The sequence below is a fragment of the Cavia porcellus genome, unplaced genomic scaffold, assembly GCF_034190915.1.
Source record: "Cavia porcellus strain 051 isolate PalLab524CR breed Dunkin Hartley unplaced genomic scaffold, mCavPor4.1 scaffold_6, whole genome shotgun sequence".
Lineage (NCBI taxonomy): Eukaryota > Metazoa > Chordata > Mammalia > Rodentia > Caviidae > Cavia > Cavia porcellus.
Genome location: NW_026947489.1, coordinates 70,365,029 through 70,390,528, shown reverse-complemented (window position 1 = coordinate 70,390,528; position 25,500 = coordinate 70,365,029). Strand labels below are relative to the sequence as shown.

The 25,500-nt window shown below is 38.8% G+C and overlaps 1 protein-coding gene across 4 annotated transcripts in view; it reads right to left on the bottom strand.

Moving 5' to 3' along the window:
* The window catches only part of Myo1d (myosin ID), a 340,584-nt gene that overhangs the window by 137,830 nt on the left and 177,254 nt on the right, over positions 1 to 25,500 (bottom strand). For 3 of the 4 annotated variants that reach the window (XM_063249624.1, XM_063249625.1, XM_003469616.5), the window contains exon 17: positions 7,444 to 7,667. In XM_063249624.1, coding sequence (XP_063105694.1) covers positions 7,444 to 7,667 — 224 coding nt within the window. Of the gene's footprint in view, positions 1 to 7,443; positions 7,668 to 11,122; positions 20,250 to 25,500 lie in introns of those variants that run through there. The other variant, XM_063249626.1, reaches the window with a different exon arrangement.

Here is a 25,500-nt window from a genome sequence, read left to right as displayed (position 1 = left end):
CAGGGTCTTGCCATGTAGTTCATGCTGGCCTTGAACTCATGCAATTCTCGGCCTTGGCCAACCCAATGCTGGGATTACAGGCATGCACCACCATGCCTGGTCAATTATTTTGTTGTTTTGACAGCAATTAAACTTAGTGATACATAAGCTGTCATCACAGAAGCTGAGCATCTGCAATCTGAAAATCAGATATCTGATACGCTCTGAAAGTCAAAACTTCTTAATCACAGCTCAACCAGTAAATTCTGGGCAAATATTCCAAAAATTTAAAAATTCTGCAATCAAAACACTTCTAGTCTCAAGTATTTCAGATACGGGATTCTTAACATGTATTTATATTTAGGGCATAAACATGTAGATTCATCATCCATCCATGCATCCATTCAGCTGCGTTCTAGGCACCTATTAAATTCTAGTTGCTGTTCTAGGTAAAGGAATAAGCATAGCAATAAGCAACAGACACAAAGATTCTTTTTGCCAGGTGCTTGTATTTTTTTTTTTATCGGTACCGGGGAGGTGCTTGTATTCTAAGAGGAATGACAGACGATAAATATATAACAAGCAGATATAAAGTATGTATGCTGAAGATACCTGCTACAGAGGAAAACAAGACAAGGCAATCAGGACAGGAGTGATGCAGAAAGTGGGTGGGAGCAGGTGTTGTTTACACAGGGTGGCCTGGGAGGCAGCTCTTAGAAGGCTAGATCAGCAGACCCCTACAGTAAGGGTGTGAGCCAACCCTATGGAGGGTTGAGCAGGAGTGAAAGAAGGTGGCAAGTGCAAAGCCTCTGAGATGAGAGCTATGTTGTGTGTTAGAGGTGCAACCAGGAGTCCTGTGAAGCTAAAGCAACATGAGGTGTGTGTGGGGAAAGGGGATGCAAAATAGGGGTAGGCTAGAGGGAAACAGGGCCAGAAGCCATGGGGCCATTATCAGGACTTTCACTTTTACTCTGAGTTAGATGAGAAGCCACTGGAAGGTTTTGAACACAAAAGGGTTCATCGTATTGCTGCAGGCTTGTTACTAACCTAAGATCTGGGCTCTTGCCACTTGAAGGCCAACACTCAGCAGAGAATTGTTGGGAAGAAATTAGGTTTACTCAAGGGCTGGCTCTAAAGCAAATGGAAGGGTTATCTCCTCACAGGTCTATCTTGGAGGAATCTGAGCACAAATGACTTTTATGGAAATGGCACAGCAAGGCAGAAAGGCCATATGCTAAGGGGGGTCTTCATCATCCAGCGTATGTATATTTCTTTCTCTCTGTGGTGAGTTCCTATATTCTAAATCTCATAGCAATTTATAGAGCTAAAAGAAGGCTAAGGAGGGGTATTACAAAGGTCATCAGATGTTCTGGGTTCTATAAAACTAGAAAGATGACTTTAGCAGTTAACAACTTAACCATCTAGGTGAGGTTTCTCTTTAGAATTTTCTCTTCCTCAGGAAGGGAAGGTAAGCCGTGCAAAAGGATTAGGGAGGGGAAGACACAAGGATAGGAAATCACAAAAGAGCCTTCCTGTTACAAATGGGGCCCAAGAGGACCTGTGAATAGGTCATTTCCCTAATGCACAGGCCAGAGGAAGTTAGTCTGGGAAGTGTTGGTGCTGGACTGCATTCTGAAGGAAGAGCCAACAGGATTTTGTGAGGGAAATAATATTCTTAAGGATTCTAAGGTTGTTTGGCATAAGCAATTGAAAGCATAGACCAAACATATTTTTGACAGAAAAGCAGGTACAAGGTCTTTTCTCTTCTGAGCAGCATCCTAGCCCTGCATGGTATTTCTGTCATCTTTTCTGCTATAGGAGCTTGAAGTGGGGAGGCTGGAAGCAAACTTAACTTTTTAAAATCAAGGTCAGTGGTGTTAAAGCTATAGTCTCATGGACTACCAGAATAAGATGCCACCATAACTGCAAGTTACCACAGAAATAAATGAATAAATGTAAAAATGAGACCAAAACAATAATACTAGCAGGAAATGAGAATCATGTCAATAAATGGAAGGTGTGAATACTTTCTGGAAGGTAATAAAGCAGACAGAATGGGGTGATGGGGAGCTGGTTGGTTGTGGCGCAGTTCACATGGGAGAGACGCTCTCAGGCATATTGACAAGGCCCAGAGAATCTCTAAGCCTGAGCAGCAGGGGTTAGGAGCAGGTGCAGAAGGTGACAGATTTCAAGTAGGAGCCATGCCAGTTCCCTGCATGTGCACAGGCAGGCCTTGACGAGGCAGGGCATTTGCTATAGCAGGCAGGGCCATTGACAATTGCAATCAATATGAAACCATCATTACGAAAAAGTGAAGCTCAGTGTGATAATATCATGAAAAAGTGAAGGTTCAATGTAACACGAAATCCTCTTTTCTACTTCCAGTGACTAGTATGTGGACTGAGAATCCTAAGACCACTGCAGAAGAGGCTATAAAAGGGACAGGTGTGGGGCAGCTGGTGGTAAAAGTTAAGTACACTAGAGATAGGCAGGTGCTACAACACTAAGTTATCTTGCTAATCCACTGCCCGAATCAGTCCTTGTAATGGTTTAGTACATTGCACTAATGGTTTAGCGCTAGAGTGTCCCTCCAAAGCCTCAGGAGTTTGGAAGATAAGTGGATCATGGGGGTGCTGTACTCATCAGTGGACTAGTTCAAAACAGCATGGGATGCTGTTCCTACCCAGTCTCTTCTACCACGCTTTTTCAGCCTTGGAGCCTGCTGAGCATGGACTAAAACTTATGAAACCTTTAAATTGTGGGTAATGAGTATTGTATCACAGCAACAAAGAAAGAAATTAAGCATATTTGGGGGACCAGAAGTGGAGTTGCTGCCATGATTATACCTGACTTTGTGGTTTAGAAGCATGGCTTGTGGAAAGAGTTTGGAAATGTTTAGAGTTGCCAGCTAGGAAAGCCCTAGAAAGTTATAAATTGAGCTTGACAGAAGATTCTGGTTAGAGGTATAAAGACCAGAATGCTAACAGAAATAAAGACGGAAAAGGACAGCCCCAGGAGATTTCAATGGGGAACAGGAACTCCACTGGCACCTGGACTCAAAACCATGTGTATTATACTCTAGCATAAAATTTGTGCACATTTTGCTCATGTCCTGAGACATTGTAAGAGACTGAGATTAAGGACAGTGGACTAATTAGTCTGGCAGAGGAAATTTCAAAGCAGTGCAACATCCAGGGTATGGCATGAGTACTGCTGGTAGCTTCTAACAAGATCTAGAGTGAGAAACAGGAACAAAAGCCAATTTAAAAAGCTTTCATTTTTGCCAGAAGAGAAGGCCCACAAAGTTGGAGCAAGGGGGAAAATGGCTGCTGAACAGTTTAGCATTAAAGCAAAGCCAAATCGGGCCCGTATCAGAACAACAGGAAAGATGCACTGAAGATACCTCAAAATCAGCAAGAGCAGAGACTTTCTATCCCCCTGCTTTCTCTCTTGGACTGGGAATGTCTACTTTGTGCTACTGTATATCAGCAGTGTTTGACGTTCTTTTTGATATTTCACAAGACTTATAGCTCAGTTTGTTTTGAGTCTTGGAAGATACTTTGGACTTGGGAGTTTTCAGCAATGCTGGAATTGCTAAAACTTTGGCAAATCTAAGAATTAAGACCACATGAATTTTGCATAAAGAGAGATGCACATAAATTTTTGGAGGGCCAGGGGTGGCATGTTATGGTTTAAGTCTACAGTGTCCACCAAAAGCCTCATGTCTTTGGAAGGTGACTGGATTGTGGGGGGCACTACACTTGTTCACTGATAGCTAAAAGCTGACTTCCTGTTAGGAGGCGAGATCTGTTCAAGAAAGGTGTGTCACTGGAGGCATGACCTGGAAGAGTACATTCTGTCACCCCCAGCCTGTCCCTCCCTTTACATTCTGCTTCCTGGCTGCCACAGGGATGTGCAGCTGTCCTTTGCTCAGGCCCTTCTTCAATACAGCCTTGGACCTGCAAACCATTGACTGAAACTTCTGAGACCATGATCCAAAATAAGGTTACCCTCCTTTGAATTGTGTCAGGTATTATGTCTCAGGGATGAGTAAAGTGACTCAAGACAGCCCTGGAGCTCCAAATTCCACTCTTAAGAAAGGTCTTTGCTCCTACTGCTGCTCTATTTCCAGCCTCTTTTCTTGGTCAACCTGCTCCCTCCTCAATGCCTGCCATGGTGCAAGCCAAGGCCCAAACCTGACCAATTTCAAAGCCCCAGACAAAGGTATGCTGGGGCCCTAAGAACCTGATCGCCACTACGACAGACAGAGCCATGAACTTTTCATCCTGGTCATGCAAACCACCACCTAAAACTATGCACAATCACAAACAGCCACAACCATTAAATGCAGCAGCCTCGATGACATGAAAAGAGGACAAAGCTGAGCATGAAGCTGGTGGATTAGAGTCACTGTGAAGAAGATCTGAAGCACTAGACACACACTGAGATTCCAGAACTACAAAAACACATCCCCGCAATAACAGTGGAGCCCTTTAACACTTTCTCCAATATTCCATAGATAGCAAAAATCAAGATCAGGGGTTGGCCAAATACAGCTTGTGCCAAACACAGCCTGTGGTCTGTTTTGGTGCTCCCCTTGAACTACAAAGAATCTTTATAGTTTTACATGTTTACAAAACCAAAATGAAACAAAGAAAAACATGTGAGAGGCCCTATGTAGCCTGAAAAGCCTAAAATATTTACTATTGGCCCTCTATAGAAAAAGTTTGCTGACTGCTGACTATATTGAATACAAATGATGAGATCTGTTGGGGGGGGGAGGCTATACATGCTCCTGTGCACAGACAACAAGCAGAGCAGACTCATTATTTTCATGTGGCCATTGCCTGTGACCCTAGGGTAGCTGGGGTGTCCTTCCCATCTTACTTTTTTGTCACTTTACCCCTGGAACTCAGCCCTGCAACATAGCTGTAAATTATAACTGAATGAGTAAACTGAATTTTACATAAATTTTAAAATTCTAGGCCACAAATAAGACCTCAAAATCTAAAAAGACTGCCATAATCTAATCAAAATCAAGTCTTTATAAGTACTATATAGATACTGGTTATCAGGGGCCAGTCTTCAAGATCATTTTTAAGTTAAATCCTAAGAGCCATACTTAGAACCTTGCTTGTCTAAAATAGAGGGGAGAGCCTGAACCTCGTGTACCTGTGTGCATACACATACAGTATGGGCAAGCATTTTCAAAGCATTTACTGTGTCAGGTACCACCTGAAATGCTTTGCATATTTACCCATTTTATACCTTTCAGCAGTCTTATGGGGCAGATCCTGTCTCGAGAAACTGAGGTGCCAAGAGGTTAACTGATTTGCCCAAAGTTATATGGCTGGTTTAGTGCCAAACGCAGAAAGACTCCGGGGCTGCGTGTTAGCTGCTCTTTCATACTGCCTCTTACGACCTGTGCATGTGTTTCGTAAGTGTACAGGAAAAGGTCTAAAAGAGTACTACTAGCTATTAATGAGCGGTATCTCAGGAGAATGAAATAAAATGGTAGAGGGGGCAAGACAAGGGAGGTATGAAGGATTTCCATTTTTTTTTTTTTTTTGGCACAAGGAATTGAACTCATGACCTCACGCTTGGCAGGCAGGTGCTTATGCTGCTGAGCTAAATCCCCAGCCTTGGATTTCAATTTTATAGCTTGTATATTTCACTTAAAAAACAATGAGCATGCATTTAATATAGTTTACTTTTTACATTATGTAAAAATACAGATTGTAGGTGATACTATTCATGAAAAAAATTCATCTGTGTATGTAAAATCTTGTGGAACCAGGTGTAGTGGCACATGCCTGCAATCCTAGCACTTGGGAGGCTGAGACAGGATCACTCTGAATTTGAGCGAGTGGCCTGGGCTACACAATGAGCTCAAGGCCAGCCCAAACTACATTGTGAGACTCTGTGTTTTTTTAAAATTTTTCTTACTTTTTTGAGATTCTTTCAAAAAAACCACACACACACGCATACACACACACAATCCTGTTGAGACTGAAAACACTTTTTTTTTTTTTTTTTTTGGTACTAGGGATTGAACTCATGACCTTGTACTTGCCAGGCAGGCACTTATGCTGCTGAGCTAAATCCCCGGCCCTGAAAACCAACACTTATAATGTTATATCTGAGAACTGAAGGTTTTATTTTCAATAATTACATATTATTTTATTTTATGAGCATTTAGTTTTAAAAAATGCATATAGAATATGTATTAGAGAGTTTGACTCATGAATTTTATCTTCTGATACCTTCCATCAGTGATACAGAGTAAGTTTAAAAAAGATAAAACCTGACAGCACAAAATTATAAATTAGTTCTTTTATGTTCAGGATATCAATTGGTATTCTTTGTAAAAATGATATCGTATTATTACGTCTGAGCCCTGCCAGCTTGGTTTATGTAACTAGATGGCTATATCTAAGGCAGAGCTAAATACAGTCAATACTCCATATCTACAGGTTTCATTATCCACAGATTCAATTAACTTTGGGTCAAAATGCAGTTAGGTCTACAATGGTTGAGACTCTTGAACATCTGTAGACATTTTTTTCTTGTTCCCTAAACAATACAGCATAACAATTGTTTACACAGTATTTACATTTCCTTAGATCTAAGGAAATAATTTAATCCAGAGATTAAAGTATGCAGGAAGATGTGTGTAGGTTATATGTGAATACTATATCACTTTATATAAGGCATTTGAGCATCTGTATCAGTGAATTTTAGTATCCACGGGGGCTGATGGAACCAATGCCTGTGGATACTGAAAGCCAACTATATATTTGGCAATGACAACAAATAAATTCAAAACAAAAGAGAAAGGACTTATCCAAGGGTAGATTCAGAGTCAGGGCGGGTCATAATAATAAAGACCAGTTGGGAAGGTAGCAAATTTTATATGGCTGTTTATTTTAAAAAAATAGCTTGTTCTATTTCTCTCCCTTGGCTGCACTTTAGAATCACCTGGATAATCTTAAAAGGCCTTTTTCCTCGGCTGTACCTCCAGCTCCATCAAACAGAGCTGTCTGGAGATGGGCCCTGGGCATTAGTGGTTCATAAACTCCTCATGAGCCAGATTGAGCAATGCTGGTCTCAAAGTAGATTTGCTGGTTTGAGTTACACACTGTGAATTTGAGAGAGAGGTCCATCTGTCTGTCTGTCCCCCCCCCCTTTTTTGGCTAATAACAGAAGTACAGACAGCAAGCTAGTGGCTTATCTTAAATGCAGGTTAGATCTAGGGGTGGGGCATGCAGCTGGCAAATAGATACAGTTGACAGTTCTATTATTTTGAGAGGTAAACAAATATTCTTGGAAAGCAAAATCTATAAAGCTAAAGACAGACAGGAAAGATAAACATCTTAACAGCAAAGCGCTCAGCCAATATCATAGTCTAGGATTTGTGACCTGTGCTGCCACTAATGGATATGGCACAGGCCAGCAAATTCTTACCTATTGAAAATTGCCTGCAGGGCCTCCTCAAAGCGACGCAGCACTTTGGGAGGGGTGGGCCACTTCACGTGCTTCCCATAGTCCTTCATCGTCTTGACACCCTGGAAGCGTCTGGCTACCTCCTTGATGTACGACTTCACTTTGTAGCGCCGGTAGTACCTGATGATGGTCAGGGCAGCTTTTGTCCTCTTGTACCGCATGCGGGCCAGGGTGCCCCGCCACACCTTCACAATACAGAAAGAGAAAGGAAAACGTTGCCGGCGGGCACTACAGAAGCTCCTTCACCTAACTGCACCCACCAGCCAGACCCAAAACACGTCAATTCTATCCACCACCAACAAGTGGTGCCAGGACTCATGTCAGCTTTTTTTTTTTTTTTTTTTTTTTTTTTTTTTAGGCATCTAGAGGCTCATTATTCTACATAGAAGTGTATCATGAGTTTGAAGCAGTCCTGTTCTGACTCTATTGTCCTGAAAAGAAGTCAAAATGCAAATATCTGTGGACATGTATTTTAGGGTCATTAAAAGGAAATAGAAATGAGTCAGAGCCAAACAAAGTAAGTACCTACAGTTTTCTTGTAAGACGTAGCTTCAGACAGGTTTATACACAATTCACTCTGGATTTATAGATGCATTCATATACAGCCTGTGCATCCCTTCCTCCCAGGCTTGAGGTGAATTTCCCAGGATTTAGAAGGATTTCTTGGGAAAGGGTAAAATGGATGACCAACATACAAATCCTCACTATGAGTTTTCAGTGTTTAGAAACCTTGCAATTTACCAATGTGTCAGTGCCAACTTCATCCAAGCATGAAATTAAGAGATTTTTTTTTCAGGACCTTGTGTCCAGGTAGTCACATTTGTCAGCCTCTGGAGCAAAACCAAATTTGATGTAATCTTCACCACTGGCCAATCACCTGCACATCCTTTCAATCACCAAATTTACTTTCTCCTACAGAATTTCCAGCATGAAGTCTTTCTGTTCCTTTCTGCTACTGGTCTCTGTGACCCCATGCTACTTTGCTTTCTTTCATAAAGGAGCACAGGCCCCCATTATGTTGCAGGTGCTATTTATTGCTATACCTTAAATAACCACTCTGGTTCTTAAGCTTTGTATTTTTTCCCTCCGTCGTCTCTGACCTGAAAGGTCCAAGATTTTCAACCTCTAATTGAAAGCCCACAGGATGGGTTCTTCAGACTCCCCAAGGTTTCTTTTATTTCTTTAAAATCTCCATCTGTGCCCACCAATTTCTCTTGAAAAACTTGAGCGCTGCCTCTTTTATGCAGTTGTTTAGGGTTTCTTTTCTTGCAGACTTTAAATATGCACCCTAGGCTTGCCATGTACTCCCTTTTCAGCCAGTGGCACTGTAAAGACAGATCTGTTTGCACACAGCATGGGGGAGAGGTGGTCAAGGGATCCCAAGGAGTCAAGAAAATCCATGATAACTAAGGGGAATAAGGCATATGAGCAGTTAGTGATGGGACTCTAGGATTCACATGTAAACAGACTATTTAAGGACAATGAGCCACGAGCACTGCACATCTACCTCTTGTGGCATCGGGACAGCTACACGGCTCTCTTCCCCGCAGCTGACTGTGCTGTACAGATGGCTGCGCTACGCCTCCACCTAAGCACCTAAATAAAGGCCCTTCTTTTAATATCTTGAAAAATTGAAAAAAAATACAATTAGAGGGTAGAAGTGTGTGATTCAATTTCTTAGACAAAACACATTCTAAAAGTTCCATACTGTTTGTGGTTTTTTTCTTTTCTTTTCTTTTTTTTTAAATTTTATTTTGAAAGTATACAACAGAACAAGTCAGATATAAAGCCAACTAAGATCGTACAGTGAAACTGGTACAGAACTTCACAGCAGGTTACCGGGATAACAGTCATAGGTATCATAGTATATTTTGTTATCTTTATAATAGTTGTTCTTTCAATCACGTATATCAAAATGAGATGAAATATAGAACACTGTAGAACTTATCAAAACAGAATATTGAATAGAGCAGTACCATTAATCAGAAAAGAGCAAAACAGTAATAAAAATATTTGCCTTCAAAGAGATGGTAGAAGGAAGTCCCCCTTATTTGCTATGGTCAACCTCCCAGGAGACGCTCAGTTTTCTGGTTCCCATTTGCTAATGGGTGGGGGGTGGGGGAGGAAGAGAAGGGGGATAGAGGAAGTGGGATATCAGACTCTAGGCCATGTAGCAGTAGGTTCTCTATTGCTTAGCAGGGAGGCAGGATGCTCGTTTGGTTTCACAGCGTCCTAAGTTCCAACATGGTGCGGATCTCAGGAGCTGCTGCTGGTTCTCCCCCTGGAAGGGCTGCAATCTGCCAGACAACCACCGCTTACCAGGGAGGGGAGGTGCTTGCTTGGCTTCCCAGGGTCCTAAGTTCTTGTGGCTTTTTTCTTAAGGCAAAGGAAATTAAAGACTCCCTGGAATCACATCATCAATCTTTAATTTCCAAGAAGTGTTTTACAGAGCTTTTCATTAAAATTTTTGTTAGATTCGTTAGTAATTCTTAAAAAATATTTAATAAGTATTTTAAAATTTTTAAATTTTACCTGTGTTTTTGTTTCTGTTTTTAGTTTTGTGGAGTTGAAAGGGAGCAAACACCACAAAATGGTTCTAATAAAAGTGGCCCTTTTCTGCAGCCACCCAATCCAGCTCCCACCTCACAGCCTTATTCTACACAAACTGTTGGAGGTGCTTATTCTGGTATCCTGGTATTTGTCATAGTTATAAATAACACCCATAGGCTGCTATTTTTTCCTTTAGAAGTTATACAAATTACAGAAGTTGCAGTTTCGGCTCTTACCCCATCAACCTTATGTTTCTTCTGTCATTCTAATGATGGTTCATAAAAAATTTCAAGCTAATAGCACTATATCAATACTATATACTGAATATGTAATCCATATATGTACACTATATATTACATATTAATCTGGTTCACTTGCTTAGGAGTATGGCTATTTTTCCTTTGTCATCTAAATTTGTGTTTCCCTGTAGTTAAGAACTATAGATGAAATTTTTAAAAATTTGCTTTATTTTCTACGATACTTGCTGCTATTTTTTTGATGTTATTGTCTTTTTGAGACAGGGTTTTTTTATGCAGTTCAGGCTAGTCTTAGGCTCACTTTGTGGCCCAGGCTGGTCTCAAACTTGCAATGATTCTTCTGCCTCAGCTACCCGAATGCTGGAATTACAGGAGTGAGCCACCAGGCCCAGATCCCTACTGCTATTTTTTGCCAGTTTCTCTCATAGAGCATCAAAGACCAGCAATACTATTTCCAGTTGTCAGGCACACTGCAATTTGATAGTCCCCATGTCTTTCAGTTCTTTAGATTCTCTTTGCAGTTCTCATCCTGGGAGATTTTAAACTATTCCACGTTGATTCCTGAGCACTTATCTTTGTTTCTTGTTTTTCTTCCTTCCAGTAGCTTTCACGAAAAGGTATATGATCAGTTAATTTCTATTCTGCTTAATTTCCTCAACAAAACAAAGCGATTGTCTAAATGTTGTCTCTTTCTTGGGGCAAAGCACAGAGCAGTTGAGAACAGGCTCTGGACACAGGTTGTCTCTGTCTAAATCCTGGCCCGCTCTTGCTAGCAGAGTAGACTTGGGTATGCTTCTCCACCCTTCTGTGCCTTAGATTTCTTATGTATAAAATGGGGCTAACAGTGGTACTTCCTGTATGGTGTTGTAAGGATCAATGGAATTCATATACACACAGCACTGTAGCAGTGCCTGGTGGGTAGTCTGTGCTCATTAGACACAGGCCAGTGATGGTGAACCTTTTGGAGCTTTCGACAACAAACAGCCTCCTGTAGCACATGTTCCGCAGGTTTGCCACCATTGGTACAGGCTGCTGTGACTATCTGAAAGTCTCATCTTTGTTTAGTAGGCTGTGCTATGTGTCCTTCCTTCCTTCATTTTCCACACTCCCTTTTTTATGTAGTGTCGTCTTTTCTTCAGTCACATGCTAGTGTGACCTGCAAACTAATGAGTGTGCACCATTCATTCTTGGCCTACCCCCTGTCCCAAACAGTGCTTGATTGGGTCTTATTCTTTTACCTGGAAAATGGAGAGCATGTCCATGGTCTGTAAGTCTCACCTGGTCTTTTGGCTGCCCAGTGGGGAGCAAGCTGGGGCTTTGGGTAGCTATCTTTAGGCCTTCCCTTCATTCTAAGGAAACAAAGGCTTCACTGAGTCTGGAAGTATTGTACATTTTGTATTGGTACTTTTCTCTATGCCTAGTGGGACTTTTCTTGGTCCAGCTGTAATAGTTATTATTAGCAGATGTTTCCCCCATTTATTTTAAGGAAGTATGGAAAGTGTCCCCAGTAAAGCAGTGAGGATTCCGAGTCTGTTCCCTTGTGGACCTCTGTTCTTTTTTTTTTTTTTTTTTTTTAAAGAAGACAAAACTTTAGTCTTTTAATGTGAGACAAATTTGTTTTCTTAAGTACATGATACAGTCATCATAATGCAGAGAAAATTATTCTGATAAAACAATGTCTTCAAAGCAAATTATTGAGACAAAAAGTTCCAGTTTGGACCTCTGTTCTTAATGCCAACACCTTTATAGCAGTGAGACTTTCCAGAATTCCCTCCTTACACCTCTATGTTCCATCTTTCCTTTCGAAGAATACAGTTACTTTTCATCACGTTTTCTTCAGTTTGGCCCAATTTTTCATTTTCTGGACATTTCTTGAAGTTACAGCATGTGGGTGTATCTTTTTTTTGGCTTTGGGGTTGATGTCCTATTCATTTTGTTGTTACATCTGATTTTGTTTATCTCACAATTTGATAGGAAATGAATATTCTGCACTTATAGTTACATCACCAATTTTATCAGATGTCCCTCAGGCTTTAGTTTTTAACGTCAGAGAATAAGTAGCACTGTAAAACTACAGAAGAAAATTATTCTATGAGGAAAATAGTTCATGTATTTTCTCTTATCTAAGATATTTGGTTTAAATAGTTTATGTTCCTATAAAATTTTGCGTGTCTGTATGGGGTAAATGTTGCTATTGATTTTTCCACCATGCATGTGCAGAATGGAACTTAAGGTGTAAGACAGATTTTTCCATCTTCCTTCTTTGTTTACAGCTGTTTAAATTGTTGGGTTTTTTGAGAGTCACACGAAGTTTTCTCTGCTTGGCTTACCTCCATAGAGGACTCTGTCTGATGACAAAGCTTCAGAAAGCAGAAAATTAAATGCCATGTTCCATAAACAAATGCTTAATACTTATTTGCACATGCCTGAGCGATCTGACAAACAAGAGTCAAAGGGACCCTACTTAAGCCTGGGTTAACACCCCAAGTGGAACCAGCCAGACACTATGTACTCCAGGATGTGCTGCAGCATGAGTGGGAGCAGAGCTGTAGGACACATCCTGCTGATATCACGCAGAGAACAGAAAGTAAGAGGCTGTCGTAGTCATCTTTCCATTGCTGGGACAAAATGCACCATTTAAAGAAGAAAAGGTTTATTTTGGCTCACATTTTCAGGGTTTTGGCTGATGGCTGGTAGAAGACATGATGGAGGAAAGCTGCTCTACTTATGGCAGTCAGGAAGCAAAGTCAGAGAGCCAGAAAGGAAGGGGCCAGAGAGCAGTTACAGGCCCTAAGGTCACACTCCTGTGGACTGCCCAGACACCCACCTTTCTTAGTCTAGGAGGTGCTTCTCAAGGCAATCACCTTAGCAATCAGAGTAAGCTACCACAGAGGTGCTGATGGGACAAGTGAAATACAAACAGCACTGGAAAAACACTGCAGACCTCCTTCCTACTTTTTAAAACATTATTTTTTTTTTTGAGAAAGGATCCCACTGTCCAGGCTGGCTTTGAACTAACTATGTAGCCCAGGATGGCCTCAAACTCACAATAATTCTCCTGCCTCAGCCTCCTGAGTGCTGAAATTACAAGCATGCACCACCACACCCAGTCTTTGTTCCTATTTTGGCGTCAAATCTCACACTGCAGCCAGTGTGATCTTTAGTGACCCTATGCCCAAAGTCATGTCAAGTCACTTCTTTGCTTGGAACTCTGGTGTGGTTCCCGGTTTCCCAGCATAAATGCCACAGTCCCTCCAAAGGCCTACATGGCCCACGTGACCAGGCAGTGTTTTCTCCCTGTTCTGTCTCCCATGGTTTTGTCTCTGGCTCATTACCCGCTGTACTCTGCAGAGGCCAGGGACCCTCTTATCTCAGGAACTTGTGCTAGCTGTTTCCACTGCCTGGAATGATCTTCCCTCAGATATCACATGACTCACCCCACCTGGGTCTTTGCTGAAGTGTTACGTTCTCAATGAGAGCAGTCCTCATTCATCACCTACTGAAAAGTTCAACTTGTCTCAACTCCTCCTTGTACTCTCAGTAATGTAATAAAGAAAACATGGTGAATAGTTTTAAAAACTTAAAAAGTGTATTAAAATTTAAAAAGTTGCCTTTAATCCCACTCAAAATACTCCCTTCTACTTTGAATATACTTTTCCTGTTGTTCTTGCCACTTTCTGAAGCAGCACTGTAAATCCTCCTTTGTGAGCATCTTTTTGTGATTGTCTTGACATTGATTCAAAAGCATTTATGGTAATTTCTGTCAAATACAAACATTACAGAATAATTGGGTATGGTGGCGTATGCTTGTAATCCCAGCACTTGGGAGGCTGAGGTAGGAGGACTGTTGCAAGTTTGAGACCAGCCTGGGCTACAAAGTGAGCTCAAGGCCAGCCTGAACTGCATAGTGAGACCCTGTCACACACAAAAAAAATTTAAAAAATTTTTTTCAGGCCATTTGTAGACTTCAGGGGAGAACAAGAAGTCAACAAGAAGCTAAAACCTCCTATGAGTTGGCACCATGTGTGGGGTGACTGGGAGCAAGCCAGACACCAGTCCCTTCCAGTGTCCAGTGTGTGAGCAGAGAGACAAGGAAACCCAACGTTCCTGCTCTTAGTACCCTGTTCTAAGTGACCAACTGACCCTGAGAAATACCTGTGATAATAGCTAATGAGGTAAAATACAATTTAATACTTACAGTGTTTTGTGTTTCACTGGTTTTGTAGGCCTAAAGCCAGCAGTTTGATCGTCTATTCAGAGGATAACAATAATGCAATGTAGCATATATGGAGGATCTCCTTCTAAAGGTAGTGGCCATTGTTAATTCCCTATTATCTTGTTTTGAAATCCTGTATCATTCTCACTGTTTTGTTTGGTTGGGTTCTGTTCTGTTTTATCCTATTGAATTTTGTTGTATCTGATGGCATGGGCAGCTATTTCGAAGATAACAAGATATAGTAGCTATTTTGGATTTACTATTATCTTGTTTTGAAGTCCTATATTATATTCATTGTTTTGTTTTTATTGGTTCTATTTAGTTACGGTTTGCTTGATTTTTACTATGTCTGAAGGTATGGGCAGCTATTTTGAAGACAACAGGAGGCATTATGGTAACCATTAGTGATTTTCTATTATCTTGTTTTGAAATCCTGTGGCATATAGTCTTGTTTTGATTGGCTTTATTCTGTTTTATTTTGCTTGGTTTTATTCTAAAATTGAAAAAAACAAAAAAAATTACAGTGTGTCCTCCTTTACCTCAGTTCACAGGATCTAGTACTGTGTAACGTCTGGCTCTTCTCCAAAGTCAAAATGATCACAAAAGGTCATTTTGATTTGCATCAGCCATGACAGGCCAACTATAGACATCCATGAAAGAGATACATGATTAAAAGTTTTCTCTTTGCTTCTAGAATTCTTAGAATGACAAGGAATTGGTGGGATGGGAGGCTCAGCTTTCAGTATCTACACTTGAATATCCTTGGTTTCAAAATGGTATGTGACTCTTCTCTTCCATTAAGCCTGGTGTCCTCATGACCAGAAGTCATCTCATTCAATTCTTCACAGAGTAAACTAATCCATCTGTCTGAATGAGCCTGAGGCAGTCACTCAGCTCTGTGAGGTCTGAGAGGAGACCTGGCAGTGTAATTTTCCTTTATGCAGATTTTAAACCAACCCCTTTCTTCAGCTGTATCCTTCACCTGTCTACAAGAGGTGCCTGGTTCTTCCTATTCTTGAATCTTTCTACAGCCCTTCTGCCAATGATCTTTCTTGCTCCTTTGCCTCATCCCTCTGCAGGCAGTTAGATTTTCAGGTACTTTTCTTGCCTGCTTGGAGGAGTTACCACTTGTTCACTTCCAAAACTATTTGCTGCCTCTTGTTTGTTGATGTTTGCTCTGTTTTTGTTTGTTCCTGTGGGGTTATCCACCTTGTATTCCTTTAGTGCTCTCCCAGAGGTGTTAAGAGAGCAGTTATAAACATAACTGTCAGGTTTTGTCAGATGCTGTACAATGCCATCTTACTTCTGCCATTTCTTCCTGTGGTGCACACTTTCTAGTGGTCAAGCGTCTCAAGGCAACATCTGGCAGTCACTGAAGCACAAACTATTCTTCACAAAATAGTTACGATTCCAAGGTTGCATTCTGTAAGAAGTAGGTCAGACATAGGGGCTGGGGGTTTAGCTCAGCGGCATAAGCACCTGCCTTGCAAGCAGGCGGTTGTGAGTTCGATCCCCGGTACCGACAAAAATGAAAAAGACAAAAAAAAAAAAAAAAAAAAAAAAAAAAAAAAAAGAAGTAGGTCAGACATGTATCTCTGGTTTCCTCTCAGAATTAAATACAGGGCAGCTCTCCTCTCTGTTGTGTATTTTGTTGTTTTTGTTCCAGTCCTCGTGGGTGATGGGCTGTCTTTGTGTCAGGACGAATCACTACCTCTCATCTGTCCTGTGCTTGGATCTGGACATTTTCTGCTTTTACTATCAGAAACTGTAACATCTCCCCTTCCAGGGCCCTTTGTGTCCAGAGATCTTAATAAATGTCTTTCTTCTATTTCTGCCCATAAGTTCGCCACATCATTTTGTTGGCAGTTTCTAATGGGTTGTGGTTGTTAAATGGTGGTGCTGCTAGTGGTCAAGGAGAGTTTATTTAAGTATCAGGGTACACTCTGAGAAAACTGTAAAATATATAAAATTTATTTTTGATGTCCACATAGCTTGCCCAACTTATAGAATAACAGTTCCATCTAATATGGGGGAATTGACTGATGAATGAAGACTTAGCCTCTCCTGAGAGTTATATTAAAGCAAGACTCAAAGAAGAACTTCCTGAGTCATTTCTGCTCCACCAAAATGTCACTATGAGGGACAAAATGAAAACCCAGTGTGCTATTTAAAAAACGTGAGTGCGCATGTTTTTACTAGAACAGCAGTTAAATATGTGTCAAAAGAAAGTAAGATTCAGTGGATATAATTTATAGATATCTTGTGTAATTCCTGAAAGAAAGCTCTTAGTTTAATAAATTTCTAATACTTTGAGATGATCTATGAAAAATCTAAGAAGCAATGAGATTAAGTCCTTAGCCAATGAATATATGTAAAATCATTAAAAAAAAGAGACACATAGAGAGGCACAAGTAATAGGTCATTATAAGCTGTCTTGATGAATTTAAAACGACTGTGATGGGCAGGGATAGATATACATGTGGAATGCAATTGAGAAATGACCATTTCAGAGCTGCATTACGATGGCCCGGGAAACTAGCTTGCCAGGTTTCATTGCTGGTCCTTTTAAAGCTTCATTTAGAACACACACATTTTATGTATGGCCTTATCCAGATCTGTTAGCTATGTTGCTTTCTTCACTATGATTTCTTCACTATGATGAGGATGTGATATAACAAACCTCTTTGTTCAGAATTTCAATTCAAGAAGGAATCAAACCTTTTGGTCAATACTATCAGAAGAATAGCTCAATAATAACTCTATCAAAGCCCAAGCTACATTTTATAGATAAATGGAAATAAAATTGGTCCAGTTAATGGGCTTAATAATTTTGGACATTTCAAGATTCATTTTTCCTTAAAATTTTGTGAAGCTAAAATGACATGATTGCTTGTTTTTATTTTCTTGAAAGAAAAGATATAAAACTGAGGATTGTTCTTTAAAATGTTTCAGGTCAAGGCTATCTCTAACTGTCTTTGATATGGAACTATAGGGTTTTGGTTAAGTGCTTGAGTTTTAGAGCAGTTCAGTGAGCTGTCTAGGGATGTTTCAACTTTGTTTCCTCAAAGAAATAACCCAGTACATCTTTATATCAGATGCCTGCACAAGATCTCCATTTTGAATGGTTCCCTAGACCACTCAAAATTTCTAATCTAATTGACTCTAATCTAATTAAAAGTCACAGCAGAATAGGAAATGGGGTACCTTACTGAACTTTTCTTTAGCACACTTTTTTTTTTTTTTTAAAGAAAGACACACTTCCTTGAAGTAAGTAAACTCTTAGAAAATGTACTGTATCAGTACTGATTTACTGATTTTGGCAATTATTTTATGGTCATGGAAGAGAATACCCTTGTTTCTAGGAAATACTGAAGTAATATAGTATAAAAGGGGCATTATGCCTGCAAATTCATCTTTTTCCTTTTGATGGTAATTTGTTAGGGGTTTTCTTTTTTTCTGGTTTTTTTTTTTTCTTTTTCTTTTTTTTTTTTTTTCTGAGACATGGTCTCACTGTAGTTCAGGCTAGCCCTGAACCTACTGGGCTGGGCATAAACTTGTGGTAATTCTCCTGCCTCAGCCTTCTGAGCACTGGGATTACAGGTGTGAACTACCATGCCTAGCTTGATGGTCTTTTAAAAAAGCGTATTACTATTTATTTCCTTTTTATTTTATGAAAATCTAAAACAAAGTTTCATAACCAAATAATAAGTAAACAATGGTAGTTACTACACTGTGTAAAGTCATCTTCAAAATTGCTACTCAGTACAATACATAGACCAAAAAGGTTCTTACATAAAAGAAACAAATAACACACTTTATTTTCAACAAACTGAAATAAAATAGTTGCTTTTTAGTTTAAAAACAACTATAGACCAACTAAGATAAACTAGTTGTAAATTAGTCTCAAATAGTTAAAAATCCAAATGAATATACACACATAGATATATCTGCATATAGAAATGGCTATTCGTGCATATACTTATGTGGCTACACATACACCCAGAGTAAGAAAGGGAATAAAGGAGTTCGAGTAAACCTTTAACAATTGTGATGACTAGATGAAGGGTACATATACAGGGATTGTTTAAGCTTGCAACTTTTTTATAAACCTACTATTATTTCAACTAAAAGAATATCTTTAAAGGATAGAGAAAAGCAATTACAGAATGTATTTTAACAATTTCATATAAATGAAGTGCTCATTATACTTTTTTAAAAAATTGAAACACTGCCCCCCAACCAAAGAGTGAACCTAGGGGCTCACACAAGCCAGGTTAAGTGTTTTACTAACTACTAATCTACACCACCAGCCCAATACTGGCATTTGGATTCTTTCCCCCCTTAGTTTTTTCTTGATGCCTATATCTGCAGTGATTATGGATATGCCTAGAATTCAGTGTCCTTTTTTCTCATTTTACAAGTATTTGTCAATTACCTTCTGTACCTATGATTTCAGTAAGGAACACAAAACAGGAGACACCTTTGGTATCACAAGAAAAACAAAGTATGCCTATGAGCTAACTGGGAAACTACTACAACATCAACTTCAAAAATCTTTTAGAAAGTAAGAGCTAATTATGACAGCTAAGATGATTGTGCTACTAATTCTGTTAGTTCTTGGAATAAAAGTTATCATTCATAGGACTGGATCAATTTTGCATGTTTATATCTGGTGATCTCAGGAAATCTTTGAAGATCACTATGCAAAATAACCTTAGTTATATTCCTACCACCTTGTTTTGAAAGCCTATATTTTTATTGTTTTGGGCTGTTATTGTTATTTGTCTTTTTTTATTTCATATTTTTCTAGTAATTTATTTTGATTTTTCTAACACAGAAAGAATAGATGTATATGTAGAGGCTTATACACACCTAGAACTTCTAAAGAGTTTACGAGGATTGTATTATGCATGATGATATGAACAATTACTTTGAAGAAAAAGAGTCATTTGGTAGCCATTGCTAAGTTCCTATCATCATGCTGTGAATCCACTACTGCTTCTATTCTTTGTTTAGACTGGTTTTAGTCTGTTTTGGATTAGTTAGTTTCAATACATATGAAGGTACGGACAGCTATTTTGAAGAGAACAAGAGACATTATGGTAGCCCTTGTTGACTGTCCTATTGTTTGGCTTTGAAGGCCTGTAATGCTTTCATTCTTTATTTTGAATTCATTGTATATGAAGATATGGACAACTATTTCAAAGAAAACAAGAAACATTATGGTAGCCACTGTTGATCTCCTATTGTCTTGCTTTGCAATCCTGTGTCACTTGCATTGTTTTGCTCTGACCTACTTTGTTCTGTTTTGTTTTACCCTCTTTAAAATTAAAAAAAAAAAATAAAGAGAAAGTAAGATTTCAGAGGATCAAGATGCAATATATATATGTAACCAATACTTCACGATGAATATATTCATTATGTTTCACATATATAATAAGTTTTTTAAAAGTACGACTAGTTGCATCACAACAATGTAAATGAACTTCTCAGTCAGCTGAATTCCTCAGCCCCCAGAATGAGGCTATTCCTAAGAAGTCCAGCACCTCTCAGATGGACAGCTCCAGGATGGCACGCTGAAGTAACAGCCCTGCTCTGCAAGATGTAGGGCAGGGGATATAGCTCAATGGCATTGTGCCTGCCTGGTAAATACAAGTCCTGAGTTCAATTCCTGGTAAGCTAGCATCTCCACCTGGGAATTGGGCAAGCCAAACTTTTGTGGTTTCATATTCTTCACCTGTAAACTGAAGATAAATCAGATGACTTATACATCCATATACCAACATCCTTGGCTGCCGTAACTGGGTAAAAATTTAATAATGCTATTTCAAAGGTGCTTCCTGATGCACGAAGTACAGAGGGAACTGATATCCAAGGTCTTTGATTTTTGTCTGGTGACTGTTACCATCCCTCAAAGAAAGGACAGAAAGCAGCATTTCACCACTGTGTGCAATGTCTTATGTGAGACATTTTCCCTAACCCAGTGCTGGTTGACATATATTTGCACTGTGATGTTAAGTTTCTTTTACTAACAGTTCATCATAAAGAAGAAAATGTAGTATTTATATATCATACAGGACTGTGTCAAAAGACAAACTTGCCATTTGTAAAACAGATACATCTTGGGACCATAATGCTAAGTGAAATAAATCAGACACACAAGTTTAAATAACACATTGCTTTTCTCACATAAAGAATATAAAGTAAAAATGAAGATAGATAACAAGAAATAGGGAGACACTGTTCTCAAAAGGGAAAGGATCAAGAAGTGGAGGGTTGTGGGAGGGAAGGGATATGGGGATGAGAAAAGGAGCTGGGATGTGTTATGCATATGTGCCAATTCAATATAATGAATGTAAACATTACTAAGGTGCAAATTGCACTACTAACCTAACCACATAAATAAATATAAATAAATAAAAAGAGCAGGAAATACATTTGAGGGTAAGCTTCCTTAAGTCACACAGTAATATATTTTTGCTGGCAAGTACTTGGCTTTGGAAATGATTACTTTTTCAGCCCCATGATCTCTGCTTCTGCAGAGAAGTCCACTCATGTTCACAGCTGTTGCTATGAGCCTGGCTCTGGCTGCAGGCAGCGGAAGATTGTGCCAGTAGAATTTCTGTTGAGGCCAGTGCTCCTTAAGGTAGCACTGCACCCCAACATAACATCAGTTAGCAGTGCTCACTACGATGATGATACTCATAGAAGTTGCTTCCTGAGATTTCAGAATCTCATCAAAAGAGAAAAACCTGAAAATAACCCCTGTTTAAGTAAACATTAAACATACTTTCTCTTTTCTATATTCACTCTTTCACTTTGTGATACTGGGGATTGAGCCCAAGGAGTGCCGAGTATATGCCCAGCCTTTTCTATTTTTTAAATTTTGAGACAGTATCGTCCAGGCTCCTGCCTCAGTCTCCTGAGCAGGTGGGTTACAGGTGTGCACCCCCATGTCCAGGTCTCATTTCTTTATTTCAGACTATAATTGATGATATGATGAATGGCAGTATAGATACATGTACCTGAATTAAGGGGCTGATATGTTGTTTGGCAGAGGAAAGTTATGAGTTGAACGTAACAAGATTAAATTAAAGGGCCAATACTGGCCATAACTCAGTTGTAGAAATAACAAAAATGATGATGCTCAGGGAATACAACTTTGGGGTTTGGCTGTATGGTTTATCAAATAGCAGGTAACAAACAGACATAACCAAGAGCAGGAAGTAGCTCATGCTGGACAAAGAGAAAAGTTGGATTTTTTTCAGTGATGTTAAGACTTTATATTTTTTATAGCTATCTTTACTACTGAAAATCCTACCTTGTACTTACAAATCTGAAAAGCCCTATTACCTATTACTTCACCTATTTCTTCCCATAGAAATGTTTTATAACATATTTGAAGACTGAGATTTTGTAAGTTCCATAACAATCAAATGAGAACACACTTTAGATGGTTTTTAACAGGAATATGATTAATTTTTCAACCAATTTTTATTACTGATGAATCTATTATTTTACAAATTTATATTTTATCAGTCTTGTTTGTAATTTGCATATTTCAATCTTGCATCTTTTCTCTTTTGGTTTCAACTTTCTGTTAATTTGTATGAGCTCTTTATAAATTAAAGGAAGCAGCTGGGTGTGGTGGCGCACTCCTGTAATCCCAGCACTTCGGAGGTTGAGGCAGGAGGATTGCTGCAAAGTCAAGACCAGTTGGGGCTACAAAGTGAGTCCAAGGCCAGTGTGAACTGCATAGAGAGACCCTGTCTTGAAGATGACAATGACAAAGAAAATGAAGTAGAAGATGTAGAAGACGAAGTGAAGATGAAGGAGGAGGAGGAGGAGGAGGAGGAGGAGGAGGGGAGACAGAGAGAGAGAGAGAGAGAGAGAGCGAGAGAGAGAGAGAGAGAGAGAGAGAGAGAGAGAAAGAAAGAAAGAAAGAAAGAAAGAAAGAAACCATCTTTTTGTCATTGGTATTTTATTTTCCAGTAAATATTTTAATACTATTTGTGGTATGCTGCATTATAGAGGTTATATTTTTAAAAATTTACATGGCCAAGTGTGTTCATTTTTCTTTTATGTCCACATACATCTTTTTATGAACTGAGACTGTCCAATGATCGCCAAGTCCTCTGCAATGCTTTTTACTTTCCCACATGGTCCAATTGCATCCTATAATGTGACCTGAGCCATCTCCCAGCCCTTATTCTGACAGATGCATACATAATTCACTTAACCAGTTCCCTATTGTGAGGTATTTTTGGTGTTTTCTATTTTTTATAGTTATAACATTTTAATAATATCACTGTATGTAATTCGTACACATAATTTATGTTAAAGTTCTAGAAGCAGAATTGCTATTGTGACACATTTGCATTTTATGCTGCCACATATTAAAGTATCCATGTAAGGGGCCAGGGATTTAACTCAGTGGCATAAACGCCTGCCTGGCAAGCACGGTTGTGAGCTCAATCCCTGGTACCAAAAATAAATAAATAAAGAAAGGAAAAAAGAAAGAAAGAAAGAAAGAAAGGAAGAAAGAAAGAACCCCTGTGATACTACTATGGGAACAGTTTATAAGAATTCATTATAAACTAATAGGCTAATATATCACTGCTATAATTAAAGTTGTTTATGGGTATTATTCAACTTTTCTAAAATTTATTAGCTACTGGAAATTTTCTTTTGTAATTGTTTATTCATTCTTTTTTGTTCATCGCATCTTGAATTTTATATAGTAACTTGTATGAGCTTTTTTTTTTTTGCGCTGGCCATGACTTTGTATGTATGAGCTTTTTAAAAAATGACATTTATGAAGATTTCTTAGCATGTTGCCCTTTTCAATCTCCTGGCCTTGGTTATTGGTTCAGGCTAGTAAACTTCCTTGTTTTTCATTTATTCATTTATTCATTCATTCATTCATTCATTTATTTATTTATTTATTTTTAGGAGACATAGTTTACCTGTGTAACCCAGTCTGGCCTTGAACTCATTATGACCATCCTGCCTCAGCCTCCTGAGTGTTGGCATTATAGATATGTGCAACCACACCTGGCTTTGACTTTTCTGAGGACTGTCCAAAGACGAAAGGTTCCTGTCCTTGAGCAGAGGAGATAGTTGGCTGAAATTGCTAGCTGCAATCATGCAACCACAAGGGGGAGCCATACTTAAAATGAAGGTGTCCAAGAGAAGGCTTCACAGAATTCCTGGTTTTTTTTTTGTACCAGAGATCGAACTCAGGACCTTGGGCTTACCAGGCAGGTGCTTATGCCGCTGAGCTATTTGTGCCCAGCCCCCAGAATTCCTGTTTGGTGAAACAAATCTATTAAGGTATTTTTTTTTAATTTAAAGAGAAAAACAAAACTAAATGAAGCAAGACAGTAAAAGGCTAGAAGCAACACAGAATTTCAAGAGAAAAAACATACAGTAAGAGTTCACCAGTTAATAGATCACACATTGTCAACTTACAAACAGCTGTCCAGATTACAAAATTAAAGCATACAAAGTGGAGATTAATACAATGATTGCAGTCAGTTCTGTTCAATGATCCAAGAAAAACTCAGCAATATGGTTCTCTTTCCTACACATTTAAATAAACTTGCAGTTATATCCTTGAGATCACTTTCCTTCCTCTCTTTTTTACACTAACAATCGCACATTTTAGTTTCCATTACTTTCACAGTTTTTTTTAACTTTTTCTTTGAAGAGGAAAAGAAAAAAGATTGAAAAAAGGGCCAAAAAACAAAAAACAAAACATGACGGACCAAAGAAAAACCCAATGTGACAAAGCAAAACAGAGTCATTTAGATCAGGAGGATGGACATAGCATAAAATGAAAAAAAAAGCGGGGGAGGGGATTACTAGGTGATCAACAATGGCTACCATTATGCCTCTTGTTATCCTAAAAAGAGTAGCCTATATCAGCTAGTATAAAAGAATTGAACAAAACTGTACATAAGACCAATAAAACCACACTGGAGAGCTTACAGGATTCCAAAGAAGATAACAGTCAAATAATAACGGGCATCATAGAATATCTGGTTGCCTTCCAAATGGTTGCCTATACCCTCAAACTTGATACTATTAAGTGAAACAGAATATAATAAAATCAGTCAGAACAAGATATGGAGAACACTACAGCGGTTCAAATCAGGTTAATAGGGAAACAAAAAAAATTACTATAACCTATCACACTATTTTTAATTTAGTTTTCCCTTAGTTAAAAGATATTAAGAAATAAATTAATTTTTTAAAAAAAGGAAAGAAAAAGGGGGGGGAGACTGAGATAAAAAAAAAAAGAACATATCAATATAACAACACTGGTCAGAATTGAAAAATTTAACCATCATTGTGTTTCACCCCCAGATAGCTTGACATTAATAGTAGTTACCATAGTAACTCTTTCCTTGAAATATTTGAGTCTAACTTCATATACTATAGCATCAAATTTATCAAGACAGCGTGAGACCATTCAAGAGAATGAAATTATTGCAGGGTATTTAGAACCAGCTAGCAGAAACCAAACATCAATTTCTATATTATCTCTTTGTCTATAAAAAACTTGCTTATACTATCACATACATTAAGATATAATAAGGTACCACATGTTAGAACCAATGGAAACAAATAAACAACAACTTGATGGGGCTTCAAAACAGGATGATACTAAATCAGCGCTCGCTATTACGCTCTTATTCTCTTCAAAATAGTTATTTGTAGTATCACAGACAATAAAATAAAACCACCCAAATTAAAACCATTCCAAGTAATGAGTGAAAACATTATATGGCTTCAAACCAGTGTGACTGGGAATCATGATTACCACGTACTTTCATGTATTCTTATCGTTTCTTACACTAGGGAAACTATTCAGTATTTATACAGGTGAGCTTGATTTATTTCACTTATAAGTATGGTCTCGAGCTGTGTCCATTTATTTATAAATGTCTCAATGTGATCATTCTTTATAGCTGAGTAGTACTCTATTGTATA